Source organism: Talaromyces rugulosus, chromosome II (assembly GCF_013368755.1).
Source record: "Talaromyces rugulosus chromosome II, complete sequence".
NCBI classification, from domain to species: Eukaryota; Fungi; Ascomycota; class Eurotiomycetes; order Eurotiales; family Trichocomaceae; genus Talaromyces; species Talaromyces rugulosus.
In genome coordinates this window covers 853,897-872,856 of record NC_049562.1, presented here as the reverse complement: position 1 = coordinate 872,856, position 18,960 = coordinate 853,897, and the positions used below count along the sequence as shown (strand labels likewise).

The 18,960-nt window shown below is 48.4% G+C and overlaps 10 protein-coding genes across 10 annotated transcripts; 4 read left to right on the top strand and 6 right to left on the bottom strand.

The window, feature by feature from the left end:
• Position 1: 1 nt before the first annotated feature.
• TRUGW13939_02769 (uncharacterized protein) lies at positions 2-964 on the bottom strand (the record flags this gene model as incomplete). Its single annotated transcript, XM_035485957.1, has 2 exons — positions 2-688; positions 752-964. The coding sequence occupies 2 exons, from the start codon at positions 962-964 to the stop codon at positions 2-4; spliced, it is 900 nt and encodes a 299-aa protein (XP_035341850.1).
• Positions 965-1,919: 955 nt separating this feature from the next.
• TRUGW13939_02768 (uncharacterized protein) lies at positions 1,920-2,672 on the top strand (the record flags this gene model as incomplete). Its single annotated transcript, XM_035485956.1, has 3 exons — positions 1,920-2,099; positions 2,171-2,579; positions 2,650-2,672. 3 exons carry the CDS (start codon positions 1,920-1,922, stop codon positions 2,670-2,672), a joined length of 612 nt encoding a protein of 203 aa, XP_035341849.1.
• Positions 2,673-2,947: 275 nt separating this feature from the next.
• On the bottom strand, positions 2,948-3,937 carry TRUGW13939_02767 (uncharacterized protein; the record flags this gene model as incomplete). The annotated part of the gene is made up of 1 exon (XM_035485955.1): positions 2,948-3,937. One exon carries the CDS (start codon positions 3,935-3,937, stop codon positions 2,948-2,950), a length of 990 nt encoding a protein of 329 aa, XP_035341848.1.
• A 538-nt stretch (positions 3,938-4,475) lies between these two features.
• TRUGW13939_02766 (uncharacterized protein) lies at positions 4,476-5,222 on the bottom strand (the record flags this gene model as incomplete). Its single annotated transcript, XM_035485954.1, has 2 exons — positions 4,476-4,513; positions 4,583-5,222. The coding sequence occupies 2 exons, from the start codon at positions 5,220-5,222 to the stop codon at positions 4,476-4,478; spliced, it is 678 nt and encodes a 225-aa protein (XP_035341847.1).
• Positions 5,223-6,094: 872 nt separating this feature from the next.
• Positions 6,095-8,512, top strand: TRUGW13939_02765 (uncharacterized protein; the record flags this gene model as incomplete). The annotated part of the gene is made up of 8 exons (XM_035485953.1): positions 6,095-6,178; positions 6,251-6,373; positions 6,427-6,507; positions 6,578-6,731; positions 6,789-6,901; positions 6,952-7,286; positions 7,343-7,753; positions 7,813-8,512. The coding sequence occupies 8 exons, from the start codon at positions 6,095-6,097 to the stop codon at positions 8,510-8,512; spliced, it is 2,001 nt and encodes a 666-aa protein (XP_035341846.1).
• Positions 8,513-8,904: 392 nt separating this feature from the next.
• TRUGW13939_02764 (uncharacterized protein) lies at positions 8,905-10,236 on the bottom strand (the record flags this gene model as incomplete). Its single annotated transcript, XM_035485952.1, has 4 exons — positions 8,905-9,116; positions 9,169-9,553; positions 9,603-9,834; positions 10,076-10,236. 4 exons carry the CDS (start codon positions 10,234-10,236, stop codon positions 8,905-8,907), a joined length of 990 nt encoding a protein of 329 aa, XP_035341845.1.
• Positions 10,237-11,155: 919 nt separating this feature from the next.
• On the top strand, positions 11,156-11,755 carry TRUGW13939_02763 (uncharacterized protein; the record flags this gene model as incomplete). Its single annotated transcript, XM_035485951.1, has 1 exon — positions 11,156-11,755. One exon carries the CDS (start codon positions 11,156-11,158, stop codon positions 11,753-11,755), a length of 600 nt encoding a protein of 199 aa, XP_035341844.1.
• Positions 11,756-11,967: 212 nt separating this feature from the next.
• On the bottom strand, positions 11,968-12,807 carry TRUGW13939_02762 (uncharacterized protein; the record flags this gene model as incomplete). The annotated part of the gene is made up of 2 exons (XM_035485950.1): positions 11,968-12,615; positions 12,673-12,807. 2 exons carry the CDS (start codon positions 12,805-12,807, stop codon positions 11,968-11,970), a joined length of 783 nt encoding a protein of 260 aa, XP_035341843.1.
• A 1,163-nt stretch (positions 12,808-13,970) lies between these two features.
• On the top strand, positions 13,971-14,495 carry TRUGW13939_02761 (uncharacterized protein; the record flags this gene model as incomplete). The annotated part of the gene is made up of 1 exon (XM_035485949.1): positions 13,971-14,495. One exon carries the CDS (start codon positions 13,971-13,973, stop codon positions 14,493-14,495), a length of 525 nt encoding a protein of 174 aa, XP_035341842.1.
• An 804-nt stretch (positions 14,496-15,299) lies between these two features.
• Positions 15,300-18,069, bottom strand: TRUGW13939_02760 (uncharacterized protein; the record flags this gene model as incomplete). The annotated part of the gene is made up of 4 exons (XM_035485948.1): positions 15,300-15,365; positions 15,422-16,363; positions 16,419-17,969; positions 18,034-18,069. The coding sequence occupies 4 exons, from the start codon at positions 18,067-18,069 to the stop codon at positions 15,300-15,302; spliced, it is 2,595 nt and encodes an 864-aa protein (XP_035341841.1).
• Between the last annotated feature and the right edge of the window lie 891 nt (positions 18,070-18,960).

The window sequence follows — 18,960 nt, the reverse complement described above, 5'->3', positions numbered from 1 at the left end:
TTTATCCCAGAACGTCTAGTTCTTTTATAACTCGATCATAAAAGCCCAGCTTTCCAACACTAGTATACGCACCATATGAATAAGCTATAGCCTGGATCTTCTTGCTGCTGAGGCAAGTTGAGAGCAGGCTATCCGCATGCTCCATTGACCTTACCATTTCGATATAGTCCCCTCGCTCACGCCAAACTTCTTGTAATTCTTCATCCAACGGCTGTCCATGCCGATCATATTTCTGAGGCAGATCGAAGGACACTGGCATAGCTGTAAGGAAATCTGGGAATGCGACGAGCTCACAGGGAACGGTGCATGCTCCTTCCCAGTCTATAATTCCCGTTACATCAAAGCTACCCTCATCTACCATGATGTTACTATGGAGAAAGTCATCATGGGTCAGAGGGAATGGTCCTTCGTTACACGTGGACAGTCGGCTAGCCATTGCTTTCAGCTGTGATGGGAAGTTCTCGATGATCTCGACCATCTTTTCCCCCGGGATCGGACCTCGCTGCATCATATTCATGATTCTTTCTTTATCCCACTTAAACTTGACGCTGTCCGCCCACGCCTCGAAAAATGCAGTTGCTGTGTCGAACGGACCGCCAATTCCTGGCAAGGGGCCACAATCGTATCCACCCTCGCAGTTCCGGACAATCGTCCCAATTTTTGGAAGACGTAACGATGTCAACTGAACCTAAAATTTGAGATAAGCAGCTAAATACCTGGATGAGCCTGCATGCCGGGTTTGGGAACGAACATGACACTTCGCGACAGAGCGGTAAAAGTTTTCCCGGTATTTTCTGGGAATCACACCGCGATGGACCTCATAGCCGCCCAAGGCATCCATAGCCACACTGCCAGGTAATAGTTCCATCAGTATAAAAGCGGCGCCCACCAGATTTTTATCGTCAACTTCATAAGCAAAAACTCGAGGCACTGGTAGGTCGGAATGCTCCTTAATAAATCGCATTGTTGAAATCTCAGTTTCAAGCTTGGTACGGCTGACAAGGGCGGAGCTGTTTCTTCTAATATGAATCCGAGCGACCCAGCAATTCTTGTTGGAAAATTCTAGCAAACGAACAATATTGTTAAGTCCGCTTGCAACCCGGTCTAAGGCAACGCACTCCAAATGACCAGCAAGACCTGAAGCAACTCGACAGAGCTCATCCCATTGGGTTTGATGAAAACAGCGAGCGGTTTGGCTATCACTATTCTCTAGGAATACCTGGACAGTAGACCAGGAGCTTGAGTCAGTAGACATAACTAACTACCAAACAGACATAACCTGATTGATTAGACGCAGTGACCTCAAACGGGGAAGGGTGGGATATGGTTCTTCTCACGGACTTCTAACTGTATATATAGTCAGATGACAATGGTCATCCGCCACTACATAAAGTTGACAGCTATATTACGCGCGTCAATCGGTAGTTGAAACATTGAAGAAAACGTATATTCCTCAGGAGCTCGCCTCTAGAAAGAGTCGCTCCCTTCGATACTTTCTAAATTATAAGAAAGTCTGGTTAAAAAGATTGGATATTGTTCGAGGCCAGGCAATGTTGATGACGCACATCACGTGAAGACCGGCGATAAGCATTAAGCAGGGGAAAGCGCTTCGGCTTCGGGCTATCGAGGCGCCAGCCAGGGACGGCGTTAACTTACGACACTACATAACTACCAGCCACCGTCCCTCTCCGCCACCCTCTGACTCTCCGAGTTCTCTCCAAGTCGCCTTGATCAGCGTTTACAGAAGAGATATTATTCCCACATATCCAGCCTCCAGCCCGGCCTCTCTTCCGACAGCCACCGTCTAACAGCCCAGCGACCATCGTATTCACTTGCGACAACCCCGGAAACCGCGTTTCAGTCAGATCTGCAGCATTGCGCCCGTCTCCCATATAGATTGCGATTAGCACATCATCATCATGGCGAACCCTCTTGACACAGATGCCGGCTCAGAGCTTTTCAGCAGCTACGAGGCCGAGCTGAAGCTTATCCAGGCCGATATCAACCAGAAGCTTGACCAGGTTGCAGAAGCCAGCGGAGAACAACGCAAGGCGGCCATTAGTCACACAGAAAGAGCTTTGGATGAAGCAAATGAACTGGTACATTCGCCTTATTGAAAAAGAAAACAAGATTCCTTGGCTGTGGCTTTTGCTAACTTACACTCTCCCAGCTCGACCAAATGCGCATGGAGAAGCAGAATATCCCATCAGCAGCACGCTCAAAAGTAAACGTGCGATTCCGCAACTACTCGAGCGATATCGACGGACTGAAGCTTAAATTAAAATCGCTATCAGACGATCGCCGAGCGCTCTTTGGAGATCGGTATACCGATGACCCGGAGGCCGGAGATGCGCACATGGAGCAAAGGCAACAGTTGTTGTCCGGCACAGAGCGTTTAGAGCGCAGCTCTGCTCGTCTACAAGAAAGTCAGCGCCTGGCTTTGGAAACCGAGGATATTGGCCGGGGTACCCTGGCCGACCTGGAAGTACAGCGTCAGACGATTGAGCGGACTCGGCAGAACTTGCATCAAAGTGAAGGCTATGTCGATACCAGCATCAAGACACTGCGGGGTATGGCTCGTAGGTATTACATCCTTGACATCTGAGAACCCCTTCGTTACAAGTAGATTGCTAATGGTCTTTTTTCTAGGATGGCTACAAATCGGCTTATAACCATCGCCATCATCACGGTGCTCGTTCTTTTGATTTTTGCCGTTATTTACAGCAAATTTCATTGAGTGTAGATTTTATTTTCCTTTTACTCAGGCGTTCAGCTATTGTGGTAACATTAACGGTGATTTCATTAAACCTTTATATAGCTAGTCTTTTGACTCCAATCGAGATATGATCTTCAATGCATTATGGGTATCTAATATGCTATGCAAGTAAAATCGTAAAATGTACATGTATATGTATATACTCCTGGCCATGTAAACCAAACCAGGCTGTCAATTCATCACCCTCGCAGCCCCAAAGCCAATATTAACCACCACTCCAACAAACACCGCCAGACCCTTTCGCCAACTCCAAACACCTTCCTCGCGCCGCAGCCACATTGCGCATCCAATCGGCCAGAAGAACCCCATGACTGCACCCCAGAGCATATCGTCCAAGGCACCATGGGACCCCGTCCCAAGGCCACCGCCCTCATCATCACCGCCTCCGCCACCAAACGTCGTGCCTCCTCCACCCAGAGCGCCAGCGCCCATTGCACCCGACCCTTCGTCCATCCACCGATCCTCTAATTCGCGTAGTTCTGAGCCTGATGGCATGGTATCCGGGGTATGAGACACAGACTGCAAAGCGAGGAACTGCGATCTCAAAGCCGACACTTCACTGGGAGTAAAGCCCGCGGCTAGCAACCGATCAAACCCTCGCGGAGCTGGGGTTATCGTCGCCGCCCGTTCTTCATTTGGTTGCAGTTTCTGGCCGCCTGTGCTGCTGCTGCTCTCTGCGGTAGAATCGCCGCCATCTTGGGTTAGGGTTGATGCTAAGGCCGCTTCTGTAGCAAGATCGGATGGCGACAGAATGATATCGCCGATAGAGCAGTGCACGTAGAGACGCGGTGTATTAAGTAGCGAGGCATTTCGCACAACCTCCTTGCCCTTTCCTTTTGAAGCATCCTCGCCTGCCGTCTCGGGGATGTCGATTCTCGCAGATAACGGCGTGCCCGTTCGTGGCGATGGGGACAGTTTCAGGGACGTTGTCAGCGAAACGGCATCTTCGAGACCCCTGCCAGAGTATATGAGCCGAAGCCTATGATTCGACAAATCTCGAGGTAGCTTCTGTCTGATCAGCTGTTTGAGGCCCGCGGCTGTGGTGGTGGATGGGCTGGCGATTTCGAGTTGGACGTCGGGGATGGAGGCGGAGAAACGGACGGTCAGATACAGGTCTGGATCTGTATCAAGAGACTCTGGGGAATGTGTAGAGGCGTCCATTTTCTGCTGCTTGACGTTTGCTTATATGTTCGATGTGTTTTCTTCGGAATTATTTGGAGGTGTGCCATAAAGTCATTCGTTCAGCGCTGTGTTGTTCGTAAGAGCAAGTCGGACGGAACAATGCCGCCGCATCTGTACAGGTTCCGCTTATCGGCGCCTGCGTCACTGGCTTAGCGGCGAGCGATTATCTCAACTGAAGTAATGAAATGAGAACTTTTCTATAGTAAGAACAAGTTTAAATAACTAGCGAAACTACGATTCAATGGGGGTGGAGTTTATTAAGTTTTGTAATTGTATATTTCTAATTATATCTCGTGCCACAGCCACTGAACAGCAAGGGAATTGCACTCTTATAAATATGCAAAAAATGCCCTGAAACATCTAGTTCGTTCGTGGATCGTATAACTCTGACTGGCGCAGTCATATATGTGTACAATAAGATAAAAAACTGTGGTATATTCATGAAGAATGGAAGGATTGTAGCAGAAACGCCGCCCAAATGCACAAGAAGATCGAAGGGTATGTACGGAACTAGTACCTAGACCATAAAAGATTCTCCGCATCCACATTGTTCCTCTGAAAATAGTATGTTAGCATCTGGTGGGCAGGATGTGGCCAGAGCATGACCAGAAAAGTAAAACTCACTTATGTTTGGATTGCGGAATACAAAACGTTGGCTGAGTTTGTCTTCCTGCCAGTCCATCTCGCTTCCAATAATGCTGAATAAAGCCTTGCTATCAATGAGCACCTTGACGCCCTCCTGCTCAACAACCTCGTCGAATTTGCCAGGCTTCTCAACATATTCGAGGTGGTAGGCCAATCCCGAGCAGCCTCGGTTCTTGACCCCAACGCGGATCATCTTGGGATCAGGCTGGGACAGCATAGATTTCAATTGGCTCACGGCCAGCGGGGTCAGTACCATGGCGGCCTTTCTGGGACGAAGCCTGGAACGACGAGGTTTTGTTGTAGAATCGGCCGACGCCGCGGTGAAAGTAGATTGAGGAGGCGCAGACTTTTGCGCCTCGCCTTCTCTCAGACTAACTGGAGATTTTTGCGAGGTGGAGGAAGAGGCTGCGGGCTTTGCTGTGTTAAATGGAGCATCTGCGGCGATAGATGTGTCTGGGACGCCGGTGTTGCGAGGCGGAGGGAAGTTGTCCGGCAGAGTATGAGGGCGGAAGGCAGTCGCAGTCTGCATGTCGCGTCTCGATGATTGATAGCCTCCTCGGTACGAAGAGAAAAGGCGAGCTGTGCAGGCGCATCCAGACACCCTGGCGAATCTGAGCATTGCCGCGGATGATGTCACGGCAGGCCGACAGGCCAAAGTGGCTGACATTTTCGTTCGTTCAAGAGTAGACAGTCTGTTATAACAAGACCAAGTAGATGCAAGCAGATGCGCAGAAGAGTATGAGTGAACGGAGAGTTGGAAGTTGTTGACGTTTAATAATCAAAAAGCGGGAGTATCAAGAGTCAACGTTCAAGTCGGCTGCAACTCGGCTTTGAGCGGCCGAAGTCAGGCGCTTGGGATGGCGTCCAATCACGATCGACGTATTTCTACGCAGTCATCTGTCAGCATTTTTAATTTGCTGTTACGATTTTTATGAGAATATTGATGGGTATTATGCTACGCATGTTCTTTTGGACATTTTCGTAGCATGGTACTTCTATACTCTTAGGACAAAAACTAACGGTCAAAATAAATGCAAAAACTTGAACAGGCCTGTACTCGAAACCAGGCCTCGAGAATGTTACGTCATACCGCTAGGCCATCCAAAATTGAAGCGGAGCCTGCCTGAAAAAGAGGTATATAACCAAAACCACCAAGATGCACGTCTTTTTTGATAATTCATTATAAGTTGAAATATTTAGATTCGGAGTTTTATTTAAATGCCAATTTTTCTAGTCAATTATGCATGCATGTGTGGGCGCCCAGAGAGGTGGTTGTGCGCCGTGTCAGCGAGCGGTCGATTAGTGCCATGGTGGACTGTAATTTGTCGTTGAACAACAATTTGTTGAAGTCTTGTCACAGTCCTGGGAGTCAGAGCAGCCAGAGATTAATTCGCCACATCACCGTTCGCCAGGTGTCCGTCCCTGGAGATTCTTGTTCATAGAATGGTTGCTGGACCGCGTAAATAAAGTCGAGTGCTCGCAGTCGCCAATATGGAAGCCTCGCCTTTGACGCAGCAGGCTCGGCCAGAAATATTCCAGCCCAAGATTGTGCAACTCTATGAAACACTTTTCAAAGTGCGCCCTCTCTTCCTCATGAGATGATTTTTTTTCCCCCTCTGTTGGCTTAGAAGCTAATTGTACATCTAGCTAGAAAACCATGTTGAGCCCAGTGAGGGTTTCTGGCGGGAGTTTTTCTTGTTGCCGCCTGATACGGTGCACTTGCATCGTATTCTAGACGGGTTCACCGCAGATGACACATTGCTGCTGCAAGTATGCCTTCACGATATCCTATGGTCAGCCGACACATCTGATGTTTATTGCAGGCAGTAACCCAACAAGTGTTCGCTCGAGCTATCCGGGAAGCTGTTGCTGGCGTGGCTCCTAATGACGCTCACGCGCTTGAAGTCAGCAAACCACCTCTTCTCTTTTTGCTCTTTACTGTTTTGTAATATTCATGGCTAACAATGGTTGCAGACCCTCACAACCTTTCTAGGGAGTGTCTTGATCAAAAAGTATACAAATCCTAGCTCGGATATCATCACAGTACTTGCTGGGCTGGATGAAGGGGATCAAGTATTCACCGAATTTGTCGGTATGCTTGATAAGATTATCCGGAATGGCGCCCGGTGTAAGTAACAGCTATTTGTCTGCTTAAATCCTTTACTGATGATAGCTCAATTCTCAGTTGATCTGCGATTGAAGGCTGTTAGGACAGCAATTGCGATGGTTAGTGGTGCATACAAGACTGGCCTTGTCTCGTATTTTACGCATCGCGACATCTTTCCGTCTATAATGAAGGTATAGTAGTATACATACCGAAAAAACAGACTCTTGACTAATAACCCTAGTTCATACATGATTCCGAAACCCATCTGCAAATACTGGATCCATTTTTGCTTCTCGGACTGCTCGCAAATTACAACAAATTCGAATTCCAGAACCCGTATCAGCAACGGCTTGGTGATTTCGTCAACGAAGTCACCATCCAAAAGATTGTTAAAGGCACAGGACTTTCTTGTGCCGGCCTTCGAAACGGATACGTGGCCATCCAAGACGATCTTCCCGAAGGCTGGACACTCAGCAACACCCTCGTCTTTTTCGGTCTGCGAGCTCTGGCCGGTAGCCCCAAAGATAAGGCTGCCACTTCGAGTAGTGAAGAGATCAAGGAGACATTCGCGGCCCAGTAAGCACGCGTCCTGTCTTTTTCAGGAGAGAGGGAAACTAACTGATACGCTCCAGACCGGTGCCCGAAGCTGCGGTTCTCTTAGCTACCTACGACTTTGTCAGCGCAAACAAGCTCTTTGGCTACAATTTGGTGACTTCTGTACCGGAAAAGCGAAACGAAGAATCCCCTTTCTCGAGTTTCTTATCACTGACATCCTATCTGCTCCAACATGCCTACCGGTCTGAGCGGGTGGCGACGTACTCGGAGTTGAATCTATCCGTACTTCGCATTCTAGTCGAGGACCCAGTCCTATGCAAGCGAATATGCAGCGACGAAGGAAAGTGTCACGTTCGTCTTTGTCGACAGCGACAACCACATCTTCCTCTTGTCAGTGGCGAACGTGTTCTCGCTACTGTCATTTTTGATATCATGATCGATACCATGACTCACAATCTACGGCGACGCTTAGACGTGAATCTCTACTGGTAAGTTCCTTTTTTTTTGGTTTATACATTGAAATTTTGTGGCTCACAATCCAACACAGTCACACCATTGGTATCCTCACTCGCATATTCACCTACCTAGCATCCAACAGAACCCGACTCACATATCACTGGTCCGAACTATGGCGAACTCTGCTCTCTCTCATGCGCTTCCTTACTACTTATGTCTCGGATGTATCGCTAAACCCTCGTATCAATACTCTAACGACCTCGCTTGTCGATTTAATCGCATTCTGTCTCTCTGCAGGCGACACATTCCTGCCCGACCCCGTCTCTTACGATGATCTATTTTACAAAATCGTCGAAACAGGGCCTGTCATAGCTCGCTTCCGCGATGTATACAATATAGTCCCATTTGCCAACCAGCAGGCTCCGGCGGAGTCCTCCAGCAAGGAGGTGCCCACCGCCGAGACACCGGACAAGAACATCGCCGCCATTGACATCCTCATCTCCGTGTCTACACACTTCCACTCGCTGCTCTTCCAAACAGACAATACGACAACAGAGCCGTCGAATGGGGCAGCAGCCGATAGCGTACCGAAACCGATAACCGCCGCACGGAAGAAGAATCTCGGTCCTCGCGAAGTCCATCAGATTATCAAACAAGGTTACGATACGCTCAGCATCCAGACCCGCGAAGGGTTGAATCGGTGGGACAAATGGCGCGAAACAGATTCGAAACTTGAGCTGAAGCGGGCTGCGAGATGCGCAGTTGAGGACGCAAAAAGATTCTTGCTTTAAAAGAGCTGTCCATTTTTTTAAAGCGTTTAGCTCTGAAAATTTGTCATGCATTTTATTTTCTTGTTTCGTTCTACTTTATGGGTTTTCTTTTTTTTTTGATTTTCAATGTTGTTTTTTTAATTAAGTGAATAGATATATATCAGTCTACATGGCTGTGATACCTTTTATGTATAGACGGAAATGCCAGGGCTAGTTAAAAGATTGAAAAAACACTCTTGAGGCTATATAACCTAAATCCATTCTGATTTCAAGTACACGAAAAAATAAGACACAAACGCCGAAACATGGAAAATTGAAAAAGTGATGAAATAGATAGATAGTACTAGTAGCGAAAGCAATCTCTGGCTTCTTTCTCATAGATGATGTTTCTCTCCATTATAATAGCTAGTTGCTTAGACAAGGCGTGACGTTGCAGTACCTGGGTTTTGAATAGGAACTCCAGTCGCCTTCTCCATATACTCGGCAGTAGCATTGATATACTTGTTCGAGAAGAATTGTTCCGAGTGCCGGCTCAGCCAAATACTGAACTTGGAGAGCTCCTCGCGTAGGTGGTTGATAGACTGCTGGTCCATATTCGTTTGAGCAATCAACTCGGGAAGCACGGCTATATGAAATGTTAGTATTCCTGTCAAATTGATGTAAAAAAAAGAGCATACCAAATAGACGAAGAAGATGATGAGCTCCGTAAATGTCGAGTGGTCCTTTATCGGCGTAGTTCTCGGCACCAGTTTCCCATTTCTGACGCAAAAGTCGATACTGCTCTCTTTCAAACTTGTAGAGTAGAATCTTGTCTAGGGACTTGTCAAAATACTCCTTGATTCCCGAGATAACCTCCTGGAGAACATCTTTCTCTGCTGTATTGATGCGCTTTGGCTTTTCCTCGTCTGAATACGTTTGGAGAATTCCATTGACAGAGTGAGGCGCAGGCAAAGCAACCACCTGCTGGTTTTTGGTCACATTCTCCCAGTCATCGACGAGTAATGCTTTGAGGTTGTCAGGGAGCATAATCCGGATCGATGGCCGTGAGTGAAACTGGTCCTCCTATTTTCAATCAGTCAGATTTGTTTTGATATTGAACCGACTGACTTACTTTTTCAATTTCATTGTCTCGGCCTCGCTTGTTGCCCTTGGCAGGGACAGACGATTGTCGTTCCTCGCTGCCCCGACCGGAGTCAGAGCCACCTCTCCTCTTTGGGATTTTGGCGTTGGCATTGTTTTTTGCCCAATTCTGAGCCGTGACCTCCCGCCGAATTTGAGCAGCTAATTCGCGGTTCTCGTCCGTGAATTTGCGGAGACGCTCTTGAGGAACCCAGTCATCCCAGCTGTAAATTTGATGTTAGTGCGATGTCCTAAACTCGTCCCGCCAGACAAAAATTGTTGCCCTCCATAGCGGTGTAGGTGTCTTTCCAGAAATAGAGAGCACACAATCACATCGTATCTCATTTTTTCAAAGCCAAAAAAAATCCCAGCAAGCATGCTTAGATTTCATTCCGGTATGAAGAAAAATACGGGCATGGTGTAGATCAAAGCCTGGTACGACAGGCACGGAAGTGAAAGACTTACGTGTTTTTCCATCCCTTGTAGTGCACAAGATACTCATACGGGCTTTTTCGATCATCTGGGACACTGTGCTTCAGGTCCATGATTTTGGCTTCGTAAAGCACTTCATGATGAAAACAGAGAACCCGTTCATCGCGGCTGTAGTTGAGGCCTGCTGGAGCCATGTTGACGCAGAGTTTTAAAATCTTCAAAAACTCGCAGCAAACCGTCTTCAAAGGACAGTAATGAAGTCTCGATGGTTGAAGATCAATCCGTCGTATTTTGATTCAGGTTTCTTCAAACGCTGATTGTCAAAATTGGATCCTGTTTGCTCTGCACAGGGTGGCCAATCGACTCAGACAACTCTTGCAGCAGAGGTGCAAGCACTCTAGATGTCTAAATGGCCTCTGAGAGCAATAGTAGTCCTTTTGCGAGGGAGAATGAGTCGACGCGACGAATTTTTACGCAAAGTCAATGATTCTTATGCATAAAATTTCCAGCGTGTCCGAGGACCCAGGATACAGCACACTCCGAGATGATTGTCGTGAGTGTGTATGAAAGATGTCCTCAGTCAGCTGAGTATTTCCAGCGGAGAATAGCGAGAAAAACGCGAGATTGCAAGAATGGGCGCAGGAAGAGGTGTGAGAGTGCTGAGGCTTGATTAAGGCGAGGAAGGGGAAGAAGGAAACGGGTAGCGGCGAGCGAGGGCAAAAACGCGTGAACGACGCACCCATCCGCGCTTCACCCCCGGACTCTCTTCTCTCCATTCCCTCGAAACAGCCTCGTCCTTCGTCTCTTGTCTCGTGCCCCTGCAGGCTCTGTCATCATATCTACAATCCAAGACTAACTCGCGCTGCCATCCAACTATCTTGTGACGCGCCATCTCTCCAGCTCTTTCTTGGTCCTAGCCAATCGCGCCTGATCTGATCTCATCATCGTAAAGCTTTGTATTATCCAACTGCTCTGCCAAGGATCTTCCTGGTGCCCACTGCCAACCTAGGCCCAGCCATCCTTGTCGTGATTAAAGCCTTGTCCTCCTCTCAGGACCGGGGTCTTTCACGAGTTTCTACTTTCAAGCGAGGACTCAAACCAAGGATCTTCCCAATGGCGCCGTCCGAGGATTCTATTCTCAACAACTTTCTGCTTTCTCCGGCATCCTTGCCGACAATAATCTCACTGCAGAAGTTTACAGAGCTTTTTCCAAGGCGCCTTCACTCTCACCCGCAGATCAAAGTGCTGTATCGTGAACTTCAGGAATTGCGCTCTCAGGACATGGATGCTGTCACCGAGCACATCCTCGATGAAGTCAAAGAAGGCGCGAGGCAACGAGCAGATTTACTACGAGCTGCCCGGGCGTCAGGCGTAGATGGCTTTAATGATGATGATCGCCGCGAAATGGACATTGATCTCCAGCTGTTTGGCCCAGCATCCAACACTACTGAAACAGTGGGGTTTCATCCCTACTCGAGCCTTATCTCGGAGATGGAAAACGCGTGTTCTACTTTGGAGCAGGAGATTGAAGCCACTGAACAGGATGCAGCCTCGACTCTATCCGAAATGAAAAAGACTGTTAGTGAATTGAGTGATCTTCGCTATGGAAAATTTAACAAGCCCGGCATGACCGTTGATGATCTTGTGGGCGAAACTGTTCGAGGGCTCAAAAGCCTTCAAGGAGCTTGCGACCATCATTCCAACCACACATAATACAACACATAATCTTGATTGACTGGTCTCATATATATTGACTTCCTGCGCCCTCCATTTGCAAAAAAAAAAAAGAACACAACATAAAGAGGTGCGACTGGATAAAAACGGGCCATTAAAGGTCCAAGAAACAAAAAAACAACACAATTCTCTTACTCCCAACCTCGTCGGGTCACGCCCTATGGTGCAGTAAAGCCCCAGAGTGCTTGATATCAGTGCAGATGGTTGCATTGCTTTGGGAAATTGAGAGTATCGATTTCCGCAAGAAATTTTTTCCCAATGAATTCTTCCATCATTTCATCCGTATCTACTGTCCCCCCGATCCCGATGGGCTGACCAACTCGGTCAAATTCATATGTCGCTATGGGTGAGCGCTGCTTCCAATTGACGGTTTGGTTCCCTGGCACTCTAGGAAGCGGCAGAAATCGCTTGTATCCGGACCTCACCCGTTGATAACCTTCGTGTTTGCGCTCGCTCGAGTCTGGCCATGGCGCTTGGTTTCTAGAAGGATTTTCTGTGCCATGATTCCTCCAGATTGTTTCTTGTGACAGAACAAATGAGCGGGTGTCTCTCCATTTCCAGTCATGAAACACGAGTTGAGCCTTTTCTTCGTCATCCCCCTTACTATCCGGTATACGGCTTTTGATATACCTAGCCTTGATTTCCAAGACCGATGCACGGTGTATAAGCCATTCTTTCAAGTTAGCGGGTACGACAGGCGATTTGGGGGCAACAAATTCCATGTTCATTCTCATTTTGCGACAATTATCTCGCTCTTTAGCCTCTGCTGATACCCATGTTAAAGAACATGTGCCAGAGGCTGCTGCTGGCTTCCTTGTAACATGAGAAGAATCTTCCGACTTTACTCGGCCCCCCCGTTAGTCACTGATATTATGATTCAGATGGTCGGGACTCACTGCTGAAAAATTATTGGGCTCTTGGTCGTCAAGTTTATCGTCAAACCCGTCACTTGAGAGTCCTTGGTCGCCTGGTTTTTCCAGTTGCAATTCTTGCCTTCTGGAGATTTCTGTGTCATCTTCTGTTGAATCCATACTTGAGTTGAACCTTTGCCCTTTGGCTATTGTCTAACGCAGGGCAACCCTATGCCGAATTGGGGAAAGAGATGATTTAAAGACAGCGATGAGGCGGCTGTATAGTTTGACGGTCCTTCTTTCTTTGAAGACACAGTCACAGGAGACTGTGGCCGTAGTTGACAGCACTTTTCCGCATAATTGTCAAAGTTAAAGTGTGATTATGACTCTTTTTCTTTCACAGATAGTTAAATGTTATGGCTTGTGAGACATGTCATTGATGTAAAGGGGGGCGCATTTTAAACAGTCACTCAGGTTCATCTGATCAAAGGATATCACCCCCTGTCCCAGTCATAGTCGGTTACTTCCGCTCCTGGTTTCTATAGTTTGAGTCATCTAGTAGTATTGATAGTTTTCACAAGGCGGTGTTGAAGATTAGCTGCAGTCTGTCACTCTTCTACAATAAATACCAGCAGTCAGTTGTTTTCACTATAAATGAATTATGCCTTTGAGTTTTAACATATTCTATTGTCTTTTTCTAGGTCTTTTGTTTTATTATTTTTTCTGTGTGCACATCAATGCGGTATCTCATGCTGCATACTGGGGACACCCCTGACTGTGCACATGAAGGATTTTAGCTATCTATAAAAGGTACCGCTGTGGAGAGTTTTTTCACAAACCTATTAAATAAAGCACATGGCCGACATGCTCTTCTGTGGAGAAAGTAGCTGGGGTGGTATCTTACTATTTACACTCCTTGACACTAAATTAATTGATATATAGTTATATATATCATCCCCTAATCGAGTATCGCGGGGTGATTTCGGTAGTTGAAAAGAGTAAATCCTTGTCGGTAAAATTACCACAAACAACTTAGACAATAGCTTAAATGAGATTTGTGATCGGGCTAGATCTGAGGTGTTCACATATAGATTTAAGACCTAGCAGTCAACCTCATAATACTCTTCGATCTTGTCAACTGGTCTGCATGTCACTATCGCTGATAAGATAAGATAGCCGATTGACGCATCTCTTTTCGCGCGCCTCGACGCGTCTTCCCAACCGCTGCAGAAAAACCACATCAATCAATACAGGCCACGAGTATTCAAAAATTGAGAGGGAAAAAAAAAGGAGGAAACTTTCATTTGATATTTTGATGAATACTATTTCCCACCAAGTCAGCCATGCCATCAGTACCCCTCTTCCCTCCACAAAAGACGGGGTCGTCGTCGTCGCAAAGCACATTCAGTCCTCTTCCGCCCCTCCTCCAAACCCCCTCCGGCCTCGCTATTCTCGAACTCCAAGGAACAATCAATATTCCTTCTTGGTCTACTACCGCGACGGACAAAGACGGTGACGTCACTTACAACGATGACGATTCTCTAGACAAGGATACCCCTGACGGGGGGAAGACGATCGAGACCGAGCTCGGCAGACTCATCTTCCCGGACTACGTGGACGGCATGGATGCGGACAATAACAAGTGGATGAAGCGCGCCTATATGTTTATCGGCCGGTACCAGCGTATGACTGGCGAGGTGAAGAAGCTGGCGAAACCTCTGGCTGTTATCCAGCGCCGACAAACAACTGAAAATGGGAAAGGCAAGGGAGAAGAAGAAGAAGAAGGAGGGGATGAGCTTGAGATTGTGGAGATTATCAAGTACAAGATCATTTTCGCCTCGAGACCGGAGCCCGTGGGAATAGAGTGATGTGGCGGGGGTATACGAAGCAAGCTATGTTCTTTCGCTTCTTTCAAGATGGAACGATGAACTGTTAAGAACCTCCTTGCCCCAGCTACCCAAGCCTGGGGCCTCGAGAAAACTGGGGTATATCGGCACCGACGATGCCGCCGTCATCTCATTCATCGCGGTCAGGGCATGTCCGGTCGGCACGGCGTCTCCAAATGATCCTGAATACGGTACAATACTATTGTCGGTGGCTCAATAGTCTTCTGTGGCGCGTGTTTATCACATAGAACCGTGACATCTCGTCTGATACCCAGCCCGGCAGTTTCTCAAAAACGAATTATGAGACTGGTGACTGCGCCAAAGGCATAGAATCATCCGATGAGCCACTCCGTTTCAAAACATTCTACTGCAGATATTCTGTACCAATCAGTATTCTCTATTGAATAGCATTTAGTACACGAATATTTCAGTCGTTTCGACATTATAATATCCCTCCGGCTAATACTTCGCTAGCTCTATATCTCCACAGTATACAAAATGAGAATGAGGATCAATAAACCCCATCATGAAACACACCAGTCATCGCTATTCAACATAAAGATACAGGTAATGTAGTATAAGACAGGTTGAAAAAAGTCGGGTTAAATGCGAGGCATGACGGCTTCTCTTCAAGTAGTAGAGCTGATCGCAGTCATGTCTAGCCGATTCCTCAAGAGGATGTATACCTGACACGGTAAAATGTACAGAAGAAGGGGAGCCGGCCGCCAGGAAAAAGGGGAGGATGGAGCAAGTAAAGGCCTGGAGACAGTAATATAATAATACTGTCTATCCATCCAGTGCTTTGCGCAGGTCCGCCCATTTCTGTTTTAGACCTTCGTGATTTTCCGATAGCTGCAGATGATATCGCGTCAGTTGAGTGTCACTCTAATTTCGACAACATATCTTACCTCTGCCCATTTCATCTTCGTATCGACAAGGTCCCTTTCCATGTCTGACATCTGTTCCTCCATATTCCGGTTCTCATTTTGAACCTCCATGTTTCGTTTCATGATCCGTTCCATTTCGGTCTGTAGTTTTTCTTCAACCTCAGCAGGCTGCTTGTCAACTACAATCTTCAGTTCCTGCACTTGAACTTGCAGGCTCTCGTTGGCGTCCGATAACTCCTCATTCTCAACCTTCATCCGTACCAGTTCAGAAGCCAGCTGAACATGCTCTTGATCGGATTTCTCAGCATGCTCTTCTAACGATCTTATCCGTGCAGCTTGTGAAGTGGCTGTGTGTCTCAATCCTTCAAGCTCCTGCTCTCTCTCCCTTTCCACACGGGTTTTCTCTTCCCATTCGGTGGTATATGACCGGATAAGCTCGGGAGTTAGAGGTATCTCACAAGCATCTTGTACCATGAGATCAGATCGATAGACCTCCTTTTCGCTGCCACCGGAACTTCCAAAGAAGCCGGACTCCAATATAGAGCTGGCCGAAGGTTGCTGATCAATATAGACGTCGAAGAGTTTTTCTTTGACAAACTGAGACAGGCTGGTAATATCTTTCATACCGAGCAAGGCTTCGGAATTTCGACGCATAATGGCCACGCCAAAGCGAAGGATAGTACTTTCCAAGCCCTCTTCGAAAATAAGATCGTAAATCCGAAGGACGAGCTGAAGAGGGAATCGGTATGCAAATAGCGTCAAGAACCACTGGGTGGCATATAACTGGGGGCTCAATCCGCGTCGGCGAAGATGGCAATATAATGCCGGCTCAAGATCCTCGAGAAGCCGTTCGAACTGAAACAAATGAAGGTGCAAACCAGGCATATCTTGGATAAACATGTCTCGTAAGCCATACTTGTTCATCAGCTTGACGAGAAGGCCAAATGCCTCGGCTTCATCCATCTGGACACCATCATTAGCAGATATTCAACCGAGCTAGCTTCTAAGCAGCACTTACGTTGAAAAGTAGGGGCATGGCAATGAAATTTATGCCCTGTGCATAGCCGACAGCTTCGTCGTATAGCGCGTAAGCCTTGCATAAGCCGAAGAGGGCTTCCTGGCTGCCTTGCGAGACAAAATATTTAGAGTAGCTTGTTCGAGAGCCCAGGTCTCTTCGTATGGCCTTCTCTAGCTTCCGGATTGCCTCCACATCTTCCTTTGCCTTTTTCTTACGAGCCACTTCCGCTGCCAATTGATCCTTGATAGCTTTCTCTGCATCTGGACTCGAGGAGGGCGTCACATGGCTGGACAGGGACGGAGAAATAGAATGGTCCGAGCGAATGGAGGAGCGCGAAGAGGCTACAGATGCTTTCTCTGAGTGAATACTGCTTTGGGTCCCGTTCACGCTGATGTGTCGTTCCTTGTTTGTGCCTCGAGCCACGAGGTCCCTGTACATTTCTTCGAGTTCAGGATTGTGACTGTCGGCCAAGACTTGCCATATGACGCCTCTAATGGTCTGAGGAATACCTCGCTTGATTGCCGCATTGAGCTCGTCTGAATTAGCACCCGTTAAAGCCTCAGGTCCATTATTCACAATGTTCTCCCATAGCTCCCAGTCTACAGGGACAGCTGCATCTGTTGCAGATGTCGATATTCCCGAAACTGTTCCCGGGGCCAAATTGGGGTTGACTGCTGGAAATGAGCCAGATGCTGCAACAGCAGGCGAAGAGACGGAAATGTTATCCTTGTGCTCTTCGGTGGGAGTACCCGCGCCTTGGCTGACGGAGGCCTGGCCGGAAGCAATACTCGCTTGGTCGACATCTGGGCCTTCTTCGCGCAAACGAAGGAGCTTGAATTGATCTCTGAGGCCTGGTTTTCGTGAGCCGATGCTCAGACTGTCGCCCTCGTCGAAAGTGTTGAGGGTCGAGACTGATGCAGCAGTGTTCCTTCGGGTGTCTGTTGAACCGACTGGAGGAGACCTAGGGTCCTTTCCTGATGTGCTCGCCCTCGACAGCCATGCAAAGGGACTTGTGAGTTTGCGGCCGGGTGGTGCAGGCGGCGCGGGTTGAGCGGGAGGAACGGCCGGGGGCGCAGTTGGCTTTGCGGCTGCAGGCCATGGCACTGAAGACAGGCTAGACATGAAGGTCGACGATACGCTTTGCTTTGCGGTAGTCGAATCGGGCGAACCTATGTCGGGGGACGCAGAGTGTGACTGGGATTCTGGGCTAGACGCACCAGGCGATTTCTCTTCATCCTTATTGCCTGCCAGATTGACCTCGTCCAGCGAAGTCGTCGATAGGCGGTGGGCAGTGAGCAGTGGTGACTTTTGATACTTTGTTCTCTTCGGGGTATCCTCCACCTCCGAATGGAGAGGGGAGTTGTCGTCTACGGAGTCCTCGCTATCACTATCAACCGGCGCGGAGGGCAGGGGAGGAGCATTCTCGGCGCGAGGAGTGGTGACGGATCCATTGGAGAGGCGACGGTCGGTCAGAGACCGGGTGGAAGAGCTTTGTGGTAGTGACGGTGGAGGAGTCTGGGTTCTCTCCTCGCTGACATCTTCGAAGGAATCCTGTATAGGCAGCAGAACACTTATCAGCTCAGGAGCAACAAACCAAGCGGAGCGACGGACGTACCTCGGCAAAATCCTTGGGCTCGGGACTTGAAGCCATGCTGAACGAGGCCGGATGATTGAAGACAGCTCCCCGTGCTTGGTAGCTGAGTTACGCAGCGGCCGTGGTCGTGGCTGGTTGAGCGCCAAACGAGGCCATACAAATCGCGGTAGGGGGTTAGCCGAAGCCGATCGAGTCACGAAGAACAGAGCGCTCGAAAGGGGAAAGCGCCGACGACCGGCAGGAGGGGGTCACAAGCACAGCGAGGATGACTGAGGGACTCGCACAGTCACGACAATCGGACAGTGATGGTGCGGTCCAATGGCTGCAGATGGTGGAGGGAGGGAGAGCGAGCGCGAGAGTCTGGAAATAATAATAACATGTAGTTACTCCTACGGAGGGCGGGATGAAACGCCTGGTTCCTGGAGCGAGCCAAAACGGCAGCGGCGATTGGCGTTCCACCCCCCGGCGCTGCGGATCTCGATTAGCTTCGACCGACCCTAAAATTACGCGACCTGCGCCCGCTGAGCCCTGGCAACAACGGCGCTGCAGCTGGCTTGTTTTCTTGGTAATTAAGCTGCTTAGGCTTGTCTCGATGCGAACTTGACTCGTGCTCAATGGCCATTCATCGCTTTCTCTCTCTCTCCAGTGCTGGCATTCTCCAGCGTGCGCCAACCTGAGCGCTTCCGCGACACCCAAACAAACATCCAGAATGCCATCGATACGCAATGAGTTATGTGGGATGGATATTCTCCTGGGACTATGATTAACCACCACGTGTCGTTTCTGCTCAAGGCTTTTCTTGTCGCTACCAACTCGGAGATATGCTGCAGCCTAGACCGCGTCTACTGGTATACTACCTGGAACCATGAGCCAGCAAGACTGACGGACCCGTTGGCCTTCGACTTGCCATCTCATCTCGTTTTGGTGACAATAATGTGACACCATGAT